The sequence below is a fragment of the Trichosurus vulpecula genome, chromosome 9, assembly GCF_011100635.1.
Source record: "Trichosurus vulpecula isolate mTriVul1 chromosome 9, mTriVul1.pri, whole genome shotgun sequence".
Classification (NCBI taxonomy): domain Eukaryota; kingdom Metazoa; phylum Chordata; class Mammalia; order Diprotodontia; family Phalangeridae; genus Trichosurus; species Trichosurus vulpecula.
Window position 1 is genome coordinate 174,877,651 of NC_050581.1, and position 20,943 is coordinate 174,898,593.

The 20,943-nt window shown below is 38.3% G+C and overlaps 1 protein-coding gene across 1 annotated transcript in view; it reads left to right on the forward strand.

Moving 5' to 3' along the window:
- SUCLG2 (succinate-CoA ligase GDP-forming subunit beta) overlaps nucleotides 1-20,943 on the forward strand; it is a 317,749-nt gene that overhangs the window by 130,062 nt on the left and 166,744 nt on the right. The window contains exons 3-5 of the mRNA XM_036738331.1: nucleotides 8,898-8,997; nucleotides 10,062-10,152; nucleotides 15,964-16,116. Of these exons, the coding sequence (XP_036594226.1) occupies nucleotides 8,898-8,997; nucleotides 10,062-10,152; nucleotides 15,964-16,116 (344 nt within the window). The remainder of the gene's footprint in view (nucleotides 1-8,897; nucleotides 8,998-10,061; nucleotides 10,153-15,963; nucleotides 16,117-20,943) is intronic.

Here is a 20,943-nt window from a genome sequence, read left to right on the forward strand (position 1 = left end):
AGGTATGTTCAGTGCAGGGTACATGCCAACATTTTAGTCTTCCTGATACTGAGGGAGAGAAGGAGAGGAGAAGGAAGTAGTAGAGGAAGACAGGGAAGTGGAGAAGGAAGAATGGTGAAGGTGGAAAGTGTTTCCCCTCCCCAGGTGCTGGGGGACAATGTTTGTACTTCTGTTCTTAGTATGTCTTCTAAATAAATATTCTGGTGTAAAAACTAATTGATAGCATAGTGTCTAGCACACAGTAGTCATTTAATAAATGCTTGTTCCCTGGTTGACTTAATGTTAATTAGTTAAATGGACCTGGGACACTGACTGGCAGCTACCAGTGGTGCACAAGGTAGGGAGGAGTATCGTACTTGAATGGTGGCTCAAGTCGATGGCATCAGAGAATCCATCTGACCCCTTAGGAGTACCCCTAGATTCCTGAGTGAGGAAGATTAAGTCTGCCAAGTTCTGAGAACCATGGTGGGAGTTCAGATAATGACCTTCAGAGCTTAAATAGGCTACATATGGAAAGGTAGAAAGGAAGGAAGGAAGGAAGGAACCCTTAAAGTGGGGTATCAACAATGATTTTGAAGTAACAACATGAATAATTCTTGTTTAAATTTTAAAATGATTTAAAAGTGCAAAGCACTTATCATATTTTAGCTCACCTGCACCTTGCATTAACACTAAGTTCACATATACAGTTATCATCTGCATTTTACCCAAGTATTCAAAATGGTTCTGTGATCTCATCAATTTGGAAGTTCCCTCTAATATGCAGATGGCAACCGATCCATATTTGTCCATCCTGATTAATTCTCATCTGTGTTCTCCCAAAAGTTCTCTATGAGGGGGGTCCCCCTAAGATTCTTGAAACTTATTCCTATTGTTACAACATTTTAAGAGTACCTGGGGGACATTCTGGCTCCCTGTGATGACCAGACTATCTTCTCTTTCTATCATGCAGTTCTTTGATGATATTCTTTACTCCTGTTCTTCAGATTTCCTCATCACTTATGTGTTACAGCCTGCCTATACCCAGCATGCATCTTTACTTGGGACTCTGTGATCTTCATATTTAGCTCTTGGGAGGCAGTGGTGCACTAAGTCTGCATCACCTCCAACAGGTATCTCCTCTATATCTGTTTGATCCAGACTGGCTGGTTTTACCATTTTTGTTCTCTGTGGTATGATTTATAATTCCTTGATGAGCCCTTCAGAGACTGTGAAGTCAGGGTCCAAATCAGGATGCTTCCGCTGTCCTTTATGAAGAGAAGGGTTTTTTTTATTTAATAACATTTTTTTTTTGCAAATCTTTTCCTTTTTTTCTTCAGTTCGCAGTCTTTTTTCTATTGGCATTCTCAAACGCCCTTGGGATGACTTTGCTTAGTGGGATATCCTGCCAATCTTTCTTGAGACTTATTTTACGTTGGACTTCTCTCTGCTTTATGAGACAATACTTCTCAAACAGATGAGATGTATCTCCATTTTACAGATGAGGGAACTATAGTTCATAGAAGTTAAGTATCTTACCCAGTGTCACACTAAAAGTAAGTATGAGGCAGGATTTGAACTCATCTTCCTGACTTTATCTCCAGTGTTATAACCTCAAGAAACCAAATTTGGCAGTTTTTTAAAATGATGTTTTATTTTTTCCCCAGTCAAGACAATTTTTTAACATTCTTTTTTTTGAGCTCCAAATTTTCTCTCTCCCTCTCTTACTTCTCCCTCCCTGAGACAGTGAGCAATTTGAGATATGTTATATGTGTTCAATCATGGAAAACATATTAGCATATCAGTCATATTGTGAAGACACAGATTCAAAGGAAAAATTAAAAATTACAGAAAGTGCAAAATAGTATGCTTCAATTTGTAGTTAGACTCCATCAGTTCTTTCTCTGGAGGAGGATAGCATTTTTCCTCATGAGTCCTTTGGAACTGCCTTGTGTCAATGTATCGCTGATAATAGCAATAAGGCACTCACAGCTGATCTTTTTAATAGTATTGCTGTTACTATGGACAATGTTCTCCTGGTTCTGCTCATTTCACTTTACATCATTTCCAGGTTTTTTTTCTGAAATCATCTTGCTCATCATTTCTTATATCACAGTAAAATTCCATTAAAATCATATTCCACAACTTGTTCAGCCTTTCCCCGATTGATAGGTATCTCCTCAATTCTTTGATCTCAATTCCAATTCTTTGCCACTACAATAAAAATAAAGCTGACATATATATATATATATATATATATATATATATATATATATTTATGTATGTATATATTCCCCCCACCTTTTTTATCTCTTTGGGATATAGACCTAGTAGTGTATTGTTGGGTCAAAGGGTATGCATAGTTTTATAGCCCTTTGGGTATAGTTCCAAATTGTTCTCCAGAATGGTTGGAAGAGTTCACAACTCAGTCAACAGTGCATTAATGTCCCAATTTTCCTCCATGCCCTCCACTGTTTATTACTTTCCTTTTATGTTATATTAGCCAATCTCAGAGGTGTGAAGTGGTACCTGAGAGTTATTTTAATTTCCATTTCTCTAATCAATAATTATTTAGAGCATTTTTATATGACTATAGACAACTTTGATTTCTTTGTCTGAAAACTGCCTGTTCACATCAGTTAACCATTTATCAATTGAGGAATGACTTGTATTCTTATAAATTTTCCTCAGTTCTCTATAAATGTGAGAAATGTGTCCTTTATCAGAGATGCACTGTAAAAATTATTTCCCATCTTTCTACTTTTCTTCTAATTTTGGTTATATTGGTTTTGTTTGTGCAAAATCTTTTTAAGATAATCAAAATTGTTCATTTTACATCTAGTAATACTCTCTATCTCTTCTTGGGTCATAAATTATTTCCTTCTCCGTAGAACTCACAGGCAAATTATCCTTTGCTTTCCTAATTTTTTTATGATACCACTTTTTATGTTTAAATCGTGTACCCATTTTGACCTTATCTTGTTATATGATGTAAGATGTGGGTCTATATCTGGTTTCTGCCATACTGTTTTCTAGCTTTCCTAAAAGTTTTTGTCAAATAGTGGGTTCTTGTCTAAAGAGCTGGGGGCTTTTGGTTTGTTAAACAATAGATTACTATAGGCATTTACTACTGAGTCTTCTGTACCTATTCTATTCCACTGATCCATCACCCTATTTCTTAGCCAGTGCCAGATAATTTTGATTATTACTGCTTTATAATACAGTTTGAGATCTGGTAAGGCTAAGGCACCTTTCTTCACATTTGTTTTTATTAATTCTCTTGATATTCCTGACCTTTTGTTCCTCCAGATAAATTTTGTTATGATTTTTTTCTATCTCTATAAAATAATTTTTGGTAGTTTGATTTATATGGCACTGAATAAGTAAATTAAGTTAGGTAGAATTGTCATCTTTATTTATTTGTTCAGCCTATCCATGAGCAATTAATATTTCTTCAATTGTTTAGACCTAACTTTGTTTGTGTGAAAAGTGTTTTATAATTGTGTTCATATATAGTTCCTAGGTTTGGCTTAACAGCTAGACTCCCAACTATTTTATATTGTCTACAGTTATTTTAAAAAGTATTTCTCTTTCCATATCTTGCTGCTGAACTTTGTTGGTAATATATGGAAATACTGATGGTTTATGTGCGTTTTTCATATGCCCTGCAACTTTACTAAAGCAGTTGGTTACTTAAACTAGTTTTTTGGTTGATTATCTAGGATTCTCTATGTATACCATCATGTCATCTGCAAAGAGTGATAGTTTTGTTTCCTTGTTGCTTATTCTAATTACTTTTTTCAATTTCTTTTTCTTCTCTTCTTGCTATAGCTAGCATTTCTAATGCATTTATTGAATAACAGTGGTGATAATGGACATCTTTGTTTCACCCCAATCTTATTGGGAAGAGTTTTAACTTATCCCCACTACAGATAATGCTTGCTGATGCTTTTTGATAAATACTACTTATCATTTTAAGGAAAGGAAATTTATTCCTATGCTCTCTAGTGTTTTTTAATAGGAATGGCAAAGTTTTGTTTTTGTTGTTGTTTGTTTGTTCATTTTGTTTTGTTTGTTTTATTGAAGAGGGTTTTAATTTTGAATAGTTGATTTAGGTAAATGAAAATACAGAATGGTTTCTAGGTTAGAAAATGCAAATCACCACTTACACAAGAAGGTCTTCTGAAGATTAGAAAGGGGGAAAGGAAAGGAACATATATTTCTTTATCTTTTGGCAATCTGTGTAAACATTTGATTTTCATTTATATTCAATTAGACTGCTTGTCTTATTTCAAATACAGGGCTTCCTGGTAAGTAGTCAAGTAGATCTTCGCTCGATTTAGTAAGAAACTGGCTGTTCCTACAGTTGAAAGACTGCAATTTGAAAGAATTTACAAATTTTAAGCAGATGTAATTTCACAGGTGTAGGGCAATCCTAATGAGGAAATTCCCTTCTACCAATGAGGATCTGTATCTGTTCTGCAAATATGGGTCTTAGGGAGTTTCTAGGGCACTAACAGAAAAAAAAAATCATTTACTCAGGGTCATATAGAAGTGAGAATTGAATCCATGTCTGCCCCAAATAATACTATTTTGTATTCTGAATACTACTGTAATTGAAAATAGCAAGTGTTCTGAGTGTTTTTTTTTAGATTAAATATTGCTAATTTATATTTATGCTCCATTTCCAGTTAAAAAAACAAACATAGTTCCAAGAACTTATTTTACTCATTTTTCCCATCATCCTTCTTCCAAATGTATTTATAGACCATCTAGGTTGGTAGAATGCTCAACTCAGAGATATCCTGAAGATAACTTTGCATCAATCTTTTAAGTCTGCCACATGCATGAATGTGTTAGAGAACTGAAATGAACCAATTGTACAAAGTTTGCCTAATTTAAAAATAAAGTATTTCCCACTTTTTCTATTTATGCCATGTCATTGGTAATGAATTTAAATTATTAGAATTCACATACTACCAGAGTGATTTCTTGTTCACCGTGGAAATGTTTGGGGATTTGGGGAAAAAGTTGAATGTCCATGTTATTATAATTATAATAATTGCTGTTGTTATCATGGTCATCAGGAAGAAATGAACATAGAACTCAAGTTATTTTAAAGTTTCTGATAGTTATAGAATAGAAAATCTATGGAATGGACAGTTTCCTTTCCTTTTTTTTTGTGGTGGAGGGGTGTGTGGCTGTAAATATTGTGACTTAAAAAGGGCTATTTGAGCATCTGAAAATCTACCAAGCCTACCAGATATGACTCTGATTGTTCCTACCTTTCCTCATATTAAATAGTTTGAAGAGATGCTCAACAAATAATCCCTTTCTAACTTGGTTGTTAGCATAAGAGTTTAATATATTTCAATGCAAAATCTATTAAAGTGTGTGTGGGTTTTTTGGGGGAAAAGCAAAACAAAAACCTGTTATCTTTAGTGCACAGTTAAATCACTTTATATATTCAGACAAAAATTGCATTTCTTGTATGGGATATTCTTTCTTAATTTATTTTGGGAATTTAGGCAGAAGTTAACATAAAAACACAATGGAAATTTTTGTGAGCTTTTGGAAAAATCAGATTTTTATATATAATAGAAATGGGGACATTAGGTAGTGCATCAACTTGGTAAATGATGACTGATCAGGCCTACTTACTGTGAAATAAGATTTGGCTGGTTTACTTAATTTTCAAGAGCTTGGGTAAATAGCTACCGAATTAAATTACTTCATGTTGGTTTTCTCTAGGGTGAGAAAAGCCTGCTTTGCTATGTGTAACTGAACTCCTCTGTATTGATTAGTGCTCCAGGCCCAACCTTCCCTAGTTATGCTCACTTTTAGCCCACTTACTTCTGGTCTTGAGTGCAGTTGTGAAAATATATTGGTATTGATGTGACTGCTTGCATTCTTTATAGTTGCTGTTGTTGCCAAATACAGTCCACACCCCCTTGATCATCCTCAGCCTGTGTGGTCTGTAGATAAAGTGGTTTAAAGTTCTATGGCTGGTAGTAAAATGGGGACCTGAGTAAGTGACAGCACTTCATTGAGAACATGACTGTTTTTTTGTCCCGTTGGTTAGTAACTAAGCCTAATTTAATCAAGTGCTCACATGTCAATTAACAATGGCAAATTAAGCATTCTGTCAGTGTATTCCTTGTGGTTTTGAGGTTTTGCTGCTATAAGGCTTGGAGTAAGTGGTAAGAGCATCGTTTGTGATACAGGACGGGTAAGAGAAATCTAATTTGGGAAGAATGGTTCCAAGGGAATTCAGCATTTGGCCAGCAACTGTTTTTTTTTTTTTTGTTTTGTTTTGTTTTTTTGTCTTTTGTTTCTCCAGTTTGAAACAATGCTTGTCTTAAACCAGTATGGATTGATGGTTGTATTAAAAATGAACAACTGAACTAATTTCTATCAGAAGAGTGTAGCAGCCTAAATGTTGAATTCTAATATCTAATTCTAATTCAGTTCTAATCTAATTCTAAATAATTTAATGCTTGTTACACATCCTCCAAATACTCTCTCCTCACCTCTATCTCTTGGAAGTTTTTACTCAGCACCTATGCCACTTTCTACTGGAAACATTTTCTGATTATTTTAGGTGGTTTTTGCCCCCTAAATACTTATAGTTATATCGCTCTATATAAAATAAGAGAATCGTCAGTTGGGGGCTACAAGGAACCCTAGAAGTCGTAACCCCCTTTATTTAACAGATAATGACATTGAAACCAAAAGGAAGATTAAAGAAAGGAAATGTTCGTGTTTATATGTGTGCATATATACACATATGTATAATAGATATGTACTGGCACATATACATACATACATGCATGGATATATATACATTATGTTGTTGTTCAGTTGTTTCGGTCATATCCAACTCTTTGTGACTTCATTTGGGGTTTTCTTGGCATATATACTGGAGAGGTTTACTGTTACCTTCTCCAGCTCATTTTACAGATGAAGAAACTGAGGCAAACAAGACTAAGTGACTTGCCCAGGGTCATGCAGCTACTAAATGTCTGGGACTAGATTTGAATTCATGAAAATGAGTCTTCCTTCTTCCCAGCTCCATACTCTATCCACTGTGCCACCTAGCTAGCCCACACATACACTATCCTCATCCGTGAAATTGGGATTATAAAACCTGCAGGGTTTATCAAACACCCTGGAGTTGTTGTGAAGCTCAAATTAGATGATATATGTAAAGTGTCTTGCCAGTGGTAAAGTTCTGTTGTACATAAGAATAAGACACTTAGTCCAGATGACTTCTGAGATTCCTTCCCACTCTATATCTATAATGTTATCAGTGCCTATTAGCATTTTTATTAGTAATTATCACCACCACTATCATTTCTTTCCCCAGTTTAGCCCCTCTCCCTTTGCTTATCTTCTTTCCATTTTCTCCTTCCCCATGAGCTCTTGGCAGTCCTGTATAGCAGGAGGAACACTGGATTTGGAATCAGAGGACTGCTGGGTTCAAACCCCATCTCTGACACTTATTACTGATGTGATTTAGTCAACTTACAACCTCTCTTGGCCTCAATTCCACCCTCCATAAAATGGGCTAGTTGCACCAGATGCCCTAAGGAGTCCAGTCCAAGGCTCTGTGAGCCTCTTTCCCATATCCATGATAATTGGCTTGCTACCTTATGAGTCAAGATTTTATTTTAATGTTCACATTAAATATCCTCTATTTTAGTTTTGATCTAGGTTTCTTGGTTCAATCATCTGCATATGCAGGAAATGACTCCAGTTGTTTTTCAGCCACGTCTAACTCTTTGTGACCCCATTTGGGGTTTTCTCAGCGAAGATACTGGAGTAGTTTGCCATTTTCTTCGCGCTCATCTTACAGATGATGAAACTGAGGTAAACAGTGTTAAATGACTCGCTTAAGGTCTCACAGGTGGTGTGAAGGCAGATTTGAACTCATGAAGCTGAGTCTCCCTGACTTCAGGCCCAGCACTCTATCCACTGAGCCAACTCACTGCCCTAGGAAATGGTACCGAAGGGGCAATGTAGGCTAATGGAAAGTTCAAATCATAACTCTGCTACTTGTTCAACCTGGAAATCACTTTCCCTCAATACCTTAGTATCCCCATCTGTAAAGTGAGTTCAGAGTCACCTGTGGCCAAGATCCCTTCTGTTTCTCAATTCCACGATTCCAAACAGATGGCCCCTAAGCTTCTTGTCTCCACTTGGTACAGCACTTCCTATCCACCAGTCTCTGAGAGGTCCAAACCCTCCACAATCCCCAAAGCATGTGAACACACCCACACCCACACCCCCCCACCCACACACCCACACCCACACACCTACACCCACACCCACACACACCCACACACACCCCTTTCTCTGTCTCTCTGTCTCTCTCTCTTTCTCTCTCTGTCTCTCTCTCTCTCTCTCTCTCTCTCTCTCTCTCTATCTGTCTGTCTCTGTCTCTGTTTCTGTCTCTCTGTCTTTCTGTCTGTCTGTCCATGTCTGTCTCTGTCTCTGTCTCTATTTCTCATCTCTCTCTCCCTTTCTCTCTCTCTGTCTCTCTGTCTTTGTCTCTGTCTCTGTCTTTCTCTCTCTCTCTGTCTCTCTCTCTTTCCTGGCACCTTGGTAATTCCCTAAAATATTCCATGACTTCAGATTCCTGCAGACCTTTTCCTTTGCATAATTCAAAAGGCAGGCCAACATTTTCTTCCCTCTTCTATGCACTTGGTTGAGATTGTAAATGATAAACACGTTAGAAGTGTTTGACTGTTGCTTGTGGGCAGGCCTCCTAGACAAAGAGATGTCTGTGAAGCTCTCTAGTACCTTTATTTTGAAAGCTGGTTTGACAGAGATTTTACTAGGCAATTTTTGAAGTTATTTCCAATTGCTTTTCTCCCCATGGACTTTTTTCCTTACCCTAAACTTACTTTTTTTAACAGATGCAAAAGAAATTGTTTTAAAGGCACAGATATTAGCTGGAGGGAGAGGAAAAGGCACTTTCAATAATGGATTGAAAGGAGGAGTTCATTTAACCAAAGAGTAAGTTTGGGAATTTTATGTTTTTGTCTACTAGTCCAGAAATGTCATTTGTCTCAGGACTGGGTAAAGAGGAGGGGGGTGTGGAGGGCCAAGAGGTGAAGAAGGGGAACCAAGCGACAGGAGCTATGGGTTGGGGAGGACATACACAATATACCTCTTCTTACCTTGGTTTCCCTAAAGCTATGTGGTTTGGAATCCCCTGTGACTTTGGGCAACTTACTTCCTCCTCTCTGGGTCTGTTTCCCATCTGTAAAATGAGAGGGTTGAACCTGATGATCCTTAAATCTTGAGGCTCTAAATCTATGAACATATGAGATCACCCTGCCAATCAAGGAAGAACATAACCACACTATACACGTTCTCCGTTGACAGATAGGATAGGGCTGACATGGATGGGTATGAAGGAGGGCAGGTTGTTGGCCAGGGAAAGGAGGCTTGACATTCTATGGAAATGGCTGTCCTGGGATGGCTTACATCCTCTACCATTACCATTTCCCCAGATGTCCCCTTCATCATGTGAATAGCTAGCTGTCCTCCCATTCAAGAACCCACAATGACTCTCCATTGATGATCAAATTATGCTCTAACTTCTTCTGACATAGGGAATCTGGGGCCTAGTAATCTGACCCATTTGGCTCTAACTCATCCTGCATCCCAATGTAGGCTTGGCTCTCTTCCAGCCTCCTCTGTCTTCTCATTGTCCTCTGCACATTTCTTGTTCTCTCTGTACTCCGGTCTTTTCTACTTCCCTGCCTGAATCAATGCCCTTTCCATCTTTCCTCTGTCTGTTTGATCCTTGTTCAGCTAATTCAGAGCAAGCCCATCCATCCTTCCACATGGCATTCCCTTACAATGGTTTTTATTCCCGAATTTCACATACATTAGTTTTGTTGCCCAACTTTTTCAGAGCAAAGGATGCTTTTTATATTTTTATTCCTGCCCATACAGCATGTGATCAGTAAACTCCCAGTGACTACTTGATTGAGGAGGGGAGAAATATAGCTCTATACTGTTGAAATGAGAAAACCCCAGCTCTGTGATTAATATTTTTTTTCTTCTCTTAGTCCTAAAGTTGTGGGACAGCTGGCTCAACAAATGATTGGTTATAATCTGGCAACAAAGCAAACGCCAAAGGATGGTGTGAAAGTCAACAAGGTAGTATGGATTTTTTGTGCATATCATTTTCTATGAAAATAGAAGAACAAAAGCAACAAGGAATCAGAGAATTGTAGAGTTAAAAGGTGCTTTCACTGAAGTCTCATTCAACGTGGCCTAGAAAAGCAATCCCTTTAAAAATACATCTGATACAAGTGGTCATCCAGTCTTTGTTTGAAGTCTTTGTTTGAAGTGGTCATCCAGTCTTTGCTTCTCTAATGAGAAGGAACCTGCTACTTTGGAGGTGCCGTTCCCCTTTGGGATAGCTCTTAGAGTTAAGAATTCTCCCCTTGCATTTGGCCTAAATTTGCATCTCTACAATTTCCCATGCCTTCTGGTTTTTCTTTCTGGAACCAGAATGAATAGACCTACTCTATTCTTTATGATAGACATTCAGATAATTGAAAATAGCTATCATGTCTTTAAAAGCTTCTCTTATCTAGGCCAAATATACCCAGTTTCTTTAAGCAATGCTTATATGACTTGGACTTTAGACTCCACACCAAAGGTACAGTAATGTGATGATTAGAATATTAAAGTTGGAGTCAGAAAGACCTGAGTTCAAGTTTTGCCTCGGTCAAATACTGTGTATTATCTTAGATAAGTTACCTCTCTAGGTTTCAGTTTTCTTATCTGTATAAAGAAGACTTGATGGCCTCTACAATCCCCTCCCAGCTTTAAAATTATGACCCATAATCCATGCTGGTTTCCCTTCTCTGACTTATTTCCAACTAATCAATGCCCTTTCTAACTTATATCTGAAAAAAGAGACTTTTTAATTGAGACTAATGAAAGAGTGGATCCTTACATTATACATGGGAAGTTCACATTTGAAATCCTTCATGAGAAAAGCATTTTTAGAATTCAAATTGTAAATAGCATAATAGTTTAAAAAATGTTTTTTGTAGGTATTGGGGGCTTCTATATGGGGAAACTCCTTCCACCAGTACAGATCAATTACAGTTTTTCAAGTCGGAGTCTTAGAAAGAAACCTAGAATCCTGAGTTAAATGACTTTGCCCAGGATTTGAGTCACACAACAACCAGCAGTACCAATGTGTCCACCATTTTACAGATGTGGAAACTGAAGCTCAGAAAGGTTAAGCAAATTGCTTAAGGTCTCACAGGCAATGACAGAAGCAGAATCAGACTCATCTTTGTGACTCCCTGTGCAGCACTCACTCTATCGTTGGTGCTTCTCAGTCAAAGCCCTGAGAATAGCAATGTGTTTCAGCAAACTGGAAGTGTCTATGATTGTGTATCAATAAATAAAGTCTCAGGGGAGAGGTCTTAAATTTTATTGTATCTTGGACCCCTTTGGTACTCTCGGGTGCGTGCTTATTTGCTTCTGTCCAGAACAGTGTTCTTAAATGCATAAAATAACACACTTGACGTTACAAAGGAAACCAATTATCTTAAAAGGGGAGAAGAGAACAAATATTTAGCAAGTGTCTATTATGTGCCAGGCACTTTTATAAATATTATTTCATTTGATTCTCACAACAGCTTTAGAAGATAGGTGCTATTAAAATCTTTATTTGACAGTTGTGGAAACTGAGGCAGAGGTTAAGAGACTTGTCCAGGATCACACAGTTTGTAAATATCTGAGGCCAGATTTGAGCTCAGGTTTTCCTGACTCCAGGCCCAGCACTCTATCCACTGCACCAACTAGCTTCCTCTTGAAATCTACTATTCAATATATTAAAAAAAATATGTATATTCCCCAGCCTCAGTCTTAAGAAACCTCACTTTAGAAGTACAGTCCCTAAAACTGAATTGGTGGTCTTCAAGTTTTTTCTCTAGTCATTTTTGAGATGAATGCCTCTTCTTTCTGTGTGTCCTCCCAGGGTGAAGATCTGGCCTCATCTATAGTACTTGGAGACAGTAGCTTTGTTGCTTTTTATTTTCATTTTTCATAGACAGTGTTGTAGAAGGTTCTTGACATGGCCTGAAAATCACCAACTGCTGACTAATGTACCATGAGAGTGCCTTGGCGTTGGCCCAGAGAGAGGGCAACTCGCTGGAAGGAAGTTTTAATAATGATGCCTCATTAGCCCCATCAGCCTAAGGATGCACAGACTGTGCCAAGCAGTGGATGGAACAAACAAAGAAAGCCACTTACCGTCATTTCCTGCATTTCTACCTGTCAGGGTTATTCAGTTGACAATTTGAAAGATGCTCTTTGGTGGCCCTGGCCTAACTTTTTACCACCCTATTAATCTAATAGCCCTGCTCCCTTTTAAGGGACAGAGGGACCACATCTGGGATTTCCTGGTGAGGAGTTTCCCCAGAAAACTTGGCAACTTCCCTCCACCCTTTTCAAAAATATTTCACAATTTCTTTACCAAAAAGGATGGCATTTGGGAGAACATTTTTTAAAAAATTGTAACAATTCATGTTGAGATATATATATATATATATATATATATATATATATATATATATATATATATATAAACAGAGCTCTCCTCCCTAGCTCAGAGCTAACACTTACATCATTCTCTTTGTTAAAAAAAATAAAAATCAAATGTAGCATAGAGAATCCCTAGTGAAAAATGTTCCTTTACCAATTCATTGGCATAGGGGATTCCCAGTGGATCCTTCCTTTACCAATGCAAAAGTTTTAGAGATTTGCCTGGTAACCGAGAGGTGAAGCCATTTGTCAGTGGTCACAGAGTCCCAATGTTATCATAGGTGAGACTGGACCTGAGGTCTCTTGGACTCTTGAGACTGGTTCTCTATGCATTATCCCAGACAGACTCAAAATATAGTACTTTCCAGTATACAAAGCAATTTCTGCAGAATAATCATGCATCCTAATTAGTACAAGTCTGATAATGTCTATTTGTTGTGTCATTTTTCAGTCATGTCTGGTTCTTCATGACCCATATTGGGGTTTTCTTGGCAAAGATATTGGAGTGGTTTGCCATTTCCTCCTCCAGCTCAATTTACAGATAAGGAGACTGAGGCAAACAAGGTTAAGTGACTTGCCCGGGTCACATAGCTAGAAAGTGTCTGAGGCTGGACTTGAACTCAGGAAGATTAGTCCTCCTGATTCCAGGCCCAGCACTCTAGCCACTGGGCCACCTAGCTGCCCTAATGCTCACTTTATAAATGATAAAACTCAGGGTCAGACAGATGAAAGTGGTTTGTCCAAAGTCTCATAGTTGTGAAATGCCTTGGAATTATAACTTTTTGAACGCTTGCTTCGGTATGCTATCTTGCTCCCTTTAAAAGCAGAACTCAGGGTATCATTACATAACAACCTGAGATCTGGCTACCATCTCTGTCATTCTACTTTCATTTGGCCTGGAGACATGCTCCTGAAATGTCATGGATATGTCATCCTTTTATATACTGAATCAATCTCTGTGGGCACCAGTCGTGCCACATTTAAAAGGTTCTAGGGAATGCTTTTGTGATATGACTAATCAGTTTCACTTGGTTTATTTTCTTCTTAGGCAGTTCAACAAATTAAGTGCTGCCAATATTTATTTAATGTCTACTATTTGCAAGGCATCACCTAAGAACTGTGTTGCTGGAGATTGCTACTTGATTTAATGATTCTGTTTTATGAATTTAGATTCGTGTCCACATTTTTTTCTTCAAAGAGTAAAATAATCTTATAATTAATACAGCAAGTTTGATAAATTAGCTCTCTGTCTCTCTCTCTCTGTCTCTCTCTGTCTGTCCCTCTCTGTCTCTCTCTCTGTTTCTCCCTCTCTGTCTCTATCTCTCTGTTTCTCTCCCTCTCTGTCTCTCTCTCTTTCTGTCTCTGTCTCTGTCTCTGTCTCTCTCTCTCTCTCTCTCTCTCTCCCTCCTTCCCTCCCCCCTCCATTAGGTTAGTAGTTGATAAGAGATAAATATTTGTTGAAGTGAACTGGATTAAGTGCCTACTATGTGCCAGTTAGAATCCTCTGCACTTGCTGTCTAAATATAAAAATGAAAGTTGATCTGGGGTAACAGGCCCAGAGGATTAAACCTTCCCTCCCCCTAATGCTTACTACCTTGTGACCTAAGTCAAGTCATTCACCTCTTGCGCCTCTTTCTTCATTTGTCCAATGAGAGGGTTGGCTTAGGTGGCCTCTGAGGTCTCTCCTCTTGTCATATGAAATGCTCCCTGCCCTCAAGGAGCTTTCACTCTAAAATGGCATTACATTCTAAGTAAAAGTACAATAAAAACGCTCTCAGAATTTCTAACAATTCCTGAATTCACTGGTATGAGCACAAGATCCTGATCCCCTTTGGTTGCATAGCCTTCCTCCTGTTGTTTCCAATTTTTCGTGTATGTAGCTTGCTTGGACAGGGCCATCCACCGTTGTTTCCCCATTAGACCATGAGCTCCTCAAGGGCAGGGATTGTCTTTTGCCTTAGCCCACCACTTAGCACAGTGTCTGGCACATAGTAGGTGCTTAACAAATGTTTCTTGACTGACTTAGGTCCTTATTTCTTCTATTGATAGAGAATGATAGAATAACACCCAGCCTCACACAATACTGAGGTGGAATTTAGAATGAGGCCTTCCTGACTCAGGGGCTGGCCACCTGCCCACTACATATGTTCATAGAATCCATTTTGTATCACTTAAACTTGCTGGATTTTATGGTATTTTGCTATTAAAAATGTTATGCTGGTTAGTCTAGCATGACAGCTGACCCAGAAAAGAGGGACATTACTGTTTTATTTATAGCTTAGAAGTAAAATTAAAGGTTTCTGTTGGTTTATGATTACTATAGTAACTACTTTGGTAAATACTAGAAGCCTCTTTCCTCTTGAATTTTAAAACAAGTTCCAGAATTCTTTATGGACCAATCAATTAATCATTTGTTAAATGCCTACTGTTGGTACCAGGTATTGTGGTATCAAATTCAAGTAGACATGGAATCCCTGCCAGCCATATATTGACTTAGAAAACCACAAATTCACATTACCTGTGCTGTATTGTATTTTAATTTATTTTGTCAAACATTTCCCAATTACATTTTAATCTGGTTCTTCCCAGAATTTTGCTGATGAGTTTGACACCTCTGTGCTATATGATTCGAATGCACATAAAATTAGTGAAATAATCCCTGTTCTCAAAGAATTTATAGTCTAACAGAGGACCGAAGAGGAATATATAATTATAAATAGAATAAAAATGAAGGACCAAATATCAATAAAGTCATCAAATATGGTACAGTTTGGGAGTGAGGGCACTAGTAGTGGGGCATTGGTTGTCAGGAAAGGTTTCATGGGTTAGATAATCCTTGAGTTATATCTTTTGCAAAGGAGGCGTCCTCTGTGGTGCGGGGGCTGAAGAAGGAGTACATTCTAGACACTGACCAAAGCCAGCAGGATCAAGGCTGATTTCTATAAAAGAATCCTTCTTTTGGCAGGCTAACTGGGTTTCCTACCAGTCAGATATGAGATAGGAAAAGAAAAAAAAAGATTCTACTAATGTATCTTTGGTGCTAAACTCTTGAATTAAAATAACAGCTGCTTGATAGGACTTTTTTTCTTAAGTAACAGTTTCTCAAGGAAGGAAAAAAGAAATGATTAAAGTGGGAAGGTTCCTTCAGGCAAACCAAATAACTGTCACTTTAGCAAGTTAACAGGATCAATTAGGGAGGTGAAAATGGGCATTATGCACTGTAAGAATGAAGCTTCTCAGATCCCCAGGAGCTCAGGCAACAGTATTTTGAGTCACAGAATAAAACTGTTTTTGGCCTTACAGCACATTTGTCTAGGTCTACTTTCTGAGTGGGAAAAAATGGGGTGGGGAGTAGAGATCCCATGCCCAATCAATGTTCTTCTCTTTCTAATTTGGCAGGTGATGGTTGCTGAAGCCTTGAATATTTCCAGAGAAACCTACTTGGCTGTTTTGATGGACAGATCTTGTAACGGTCCAGTGCTGGTTGGCAGCCCTCAAGGAGGGGTTGACATTGAAGAGGTGGCAGCCACTACTCCGGAACTAATTTTTAAGGTATATTTAAATTAAAGAAAATTTGTTTCTTTGATTCTATTGGGGAAAATGCCAAAAAAAAAAGCACAAATCTGCTTGTCACATCACCTCACCTACTCAGACATCTTCAATGGCTCCCTCTTTCCTCTATGTTAAAACACAAACTCCTTACTCAGGCATGAAAATTAAAAATGTGAAATGACAAGTTTTTTTGCTGCCTCTTGCTTTACATTTTAGTAATCTCCATTTAACCACTGCCTCCAATTAAACTATTTTTGATTCCCTGTCCTTTTCTCTATATAGAGACTTACTTGGATTGCATGGGCATATTTAATATAGCAGGGAAGGAGCATGGCAGAGTGGATTGAGAGGTGGCCTTGAAACAGGGAAAACCAGGTCTCTCCTCTGCCCCATTCTGGCTGTGTGACCTTGGGCAGGCTGTCAACCTCTCAGTAAATTTCTGAGACTGTTACTTGTAGGAAAGATCTGACCAGCATTGAGAGAAGAGGCTTCCTCTCTTGAAAATATCACCAGGAAAATCACAAATTTTGTCCCCATCTGAATTTTTAAAAAGTTATTATAAAAACTTAAATTGGCTATTTCTGTCTAGAATTCAAAATGAACTACTTGCTTCTTATTCTTATTGCTTCCAAGACTGCAGAGCCAGATTTATGTTGTGTTGTAAGACTTTCAAAGGCCTTTTACTCATTGTTTCATGTGATCCTCCCAAATGAGCTAAAATGAGATGAGATGCCATCTCCATCAGTGTATGCCATGGCAACGTGAGTTAAGGAGTTTTGGACTTCAGGATGTGGTGTGTGCATGTGTGTGTGTGTGTGTGTGTGTGTCTGTGCCTGTATCTGTGTCTGTGTGTGTGTATTGCTCTCAGGATCCAGGTCCACATAACATTTAAGTGGAAACATTTATTTTTCTAATTGAAAAACGATTCTTTTTAAAATATAAGGAAAGGAGATGGAGCTCTTATTTGCCCAATATAGGGAACTCCCAAGTGAAGAAGCTTTCACTGCTCATGGAGGTTGGCGCCTTGTCTGCAACCTAGAGTTTCCTAGAGCAATGAGAGGTCACGTGACTTCTCCAGGGTCACACAATCAGGATATGTTAGAGGCAAGACTTCAGCTTAGGTCTTTGTGGATGTTAGACCAGCTCTGTGGGCCTTATTGACTATTTCAAAATATATAATCTTATTTTAATATAAGCAGATAAAAGCTTTATGGGAAAATAGGTGTTTTGCCCTGTGAAAAATGATTCTCGGTGGGCATAGTTGAGCAGACCTGTAATCTAGCAAAAGCAGTCACTTAAGGCCAAGAGCTCTGAGCTGTGGTGAGCTAAGCCAACAGGGTCTAAGCATTACATTGAGCATTATATAGACTGGTTTGGAGTAGCTGGGCACCAGGTAATTTAGGCCTGGTCAGAAATGAAGTAAAGGAAATAAAACTGTGACTCTACAGATGTTATGAACATAATACTTGCCTAATAGACTGTTTTATAGAGAACTCACATAGGGCAAGTGCTCACATGGTGGTCAGAAAAAGCGATACAAGGACACTCTCAAGGTCCCTCTTAAGAACTTTGGAATTGATTGTGTGACATGGGAGATACTGGCACAGGACGACCCAGTATGGCATGCCCACATCAGAAAAGGTGCTGTGCTCTATGAACAGAGCAGAATTGACTTAGCTCAAAAGAAATGGGAGATGTACAAAGTTAGAGAATCCACCCCAAATGTTCATATGGACTGTGTGTGCCTGAACCGTGGTAGAGCATTCTGAGCTCGTATTGGTCTCATCAGCCACAGTCAGATACCTTGTAACTTGACTATAACATAGTGGTAGCATTTTGGTCCTCTTTGAGAATGAAGTACAACAACCATAACCATAATGATGATATACTTAGAGAATCCCAGAGAATCAACTAAAACACTATTTGAAATAATTAATAACTTTAGCAAAGTGTCAGGATATAAAGTAAACCCACATAAATCATTGGCATTTCTATGTATTACCAAAAAAGTCCAGCAGTAAGAAATAGAAGGAGAAATTCCATTTAAAATATGCCATGCTTTTTTTTTATTTAGTTTTCAGCATTGATTTTCACAAGAGTTTGAATTACAAATTTTCTCTCCATTTCTACCCTCCCCCCCACTCCAAGATGGCATATATTCTGGTTGCCCTGTTCCCCAGTCAGCCCTCCCTTCTGTCACCCCACTCCCCTCCCATCCCCTTTTCCCTTCCTTTCTTGTAGGGCAAGAAAAATTTCTATGCCCCATCACCTGTGTATCTTATTTTCTAGTTGTATGCAAAAACTTTTTTTTTGTTTATGAACATCTATTTTTAAAACTTTGAGTTCCAAATTCTCTCCCCTCTTCCCTTCCCACCCACCCTCCCTAAGAAGTCAAGCAATTCAACATAGGCCACATGCTTATCATTATGTATAACCCTTCCACAATACTCATGTTGTGAAAGACTAACTATATTTTGCTCCTTCCTGACCTATCCCCCTTTATTGAATTTTCTCCCTTGGCCCTGTCCCCTTTCAAAAGTGTTTGTTTTTGATTACCTCCACCCCCATCTGCCCTCCCTTCTATCATCCCCCCTTTTTTATCTTCTTCCTCCTTTTTTCCTGGGGGGTAAGATACTCAAATGAGTATGTATGGTATTCCCTCCTCAGGTCAAATTTGATGAGAGCAAGATTCACTCATTCCCCCTCACCTGCCTTCTCTTCTCTTCCTACAGAACTGCTTTGTCTTGCCACTTTTATGCAAGATAATTTACCCCATTCTATCTCTCCCTATCTCCCTCTCTCAATATATTCTTCTCTCATCCCTTAATTTGATTTTATTTCTTTTAGATATCTTCCCTTCATCTTCAACTCACCCTGTGCCCGTTCTCTCGTGCTCCCTCCCTCTCTCTCTCTCTCTGTGTATATATATATATATATATATATATATATATATATACACACACACACACACATACATACTCACATATACATATATATACATAAAGATATATATATACACATACACACTCACATATACATATATACACATAAATATATATATATATATATATATATATATATATATATATATATATATATATATATATATATATATATATATGCATATTCCCTCCAGATACCCTAATACTGAGGTCTCATGAATCATACACATCATCTTTCCATGTAGGAATGTAAACAAAACAGTTGAACTTTAGTAAGTCCCTTGCAATTTCTTTTTCTTGTTCTTTTTCTTGATTACCTTTTCATGCTCCTCTTGATTCTTGTGTTTGAAAGTCAGATTTTCTATTCAGCTCTGGTATTTTCACTGAGAAAGCTTGAAAGTCCTCTATTTTATTTAAAATCCATTTTTTGCCTTGGAGCATGATACTCAGTTTTGCTGGGTAGGTGGTTCTTGGTTTTAATCTTAGCTCCATTGACCTCCAGAATATCGTATTCCAAGCCCTTCGATCTCTTAATGTAGAAGCTGCCAGATCTTGGGTTATTCTGATTGGGTTTCCACAATACTCAAATTGTTTCTTTCTGGATGCTTGCAGTATTTTCTCCTTGATCTGGGAGCTCTGGAATTTGGCGACAATATTCCTAGGAGATTTCTTTTTGGGATCTATTTGAGGAGCCGATCGGTGGATTCTTTCAATTTCTATTTTGCCCTGTGGCTCTAGAATATCAGGGCAGTTCTCCTTGATAATTTCTTCAAAGATGATATCTAGGCTCTCTTTTTGATCATGGCTTTCAGGTAATCCAATAATTTTTAAATTATCTCTCCTGGATCTATTTTCCAGGTCAGCGGTTTTTCCAGTGAGATATTTCACATTGTTTTCCATTTTTTCATTCCTTTGGTTCTGTTTTATATCTTGATTTCTCATCAAGTCACTAGCTTCCACTTGCTCCAATCCAATTTTTAAGGTAGTATTTTCTTCAGTGGTCTTTTGGACCTCCTTTTCCATTTGGCTAATTCTGCCTTTCAAGGCATTCTTGTCCTCATTGTTTTTTTGGAGCTCTTTTGTCATTTGAGTTAGTCTATTTTTTAAAGTGTTGTTTTCTTCAGTGTATTTTTCAGTATTTTTTGGGTCTCCTTTAGCAAGTCATTGACTTGTTTTTCATGGTTTTCTCGCATCCGTTTAATTTCTTTTCCCAATTTTTCCTCTACTTCTCTAACTTGCTTTTCCAAATCCTTTTTGAGCTCTTCCATGGCCTGGAACCAGTTCATGTTTTTCTTGGAGGCTTTTGATGTAGGCTCTTTGACTTTGTTGACTTCTTTAGGCTGTATGTTTTGGTCTTCTTTGTCACCAGTGAAAGATTCCAAAGTCTGAGACTGAATCTGGGTGTGTTTTCACTGCCTGGCCATGTTCCCAGCCAACTTACTTGACCCTTGAGTTTTTCAGCGGGGTATGACTGCTTGTAGAGTAAAGAGTACATTGTTCCAAGCTTGGGGGGATGCGCTGTTAATTTCAGAGCTGTTACAGCCAGCTCTGCCACACCAGCACTCCTCCTTCCCCAAGAACCCCCAACCCAGACTGGACTTAGATCTTCAGCAGGCTCTTCACTCCTTCTCTGATCCTCCACTTAATTCCTCCCACCACGTGGGCCTGGGGCCAGAAGCAACTGCAGCTGTAGTTCTGTAACTGCCTGACCTCCTCTGCCCCCGGGGCAGTGGCTGAACCATGAACTCCTTTTTAAAGTCTGTGCCCAGCAGCTTTTCCCACTAACTTTCTCTGTTGTCTTTGGTGTTTGTGGGTTGAGAAGTCTGGCAACTGCCACAGCTCACTGATTCAGGGCGCTAGGGCCCGCTCCACCTGGCTCCTGGTC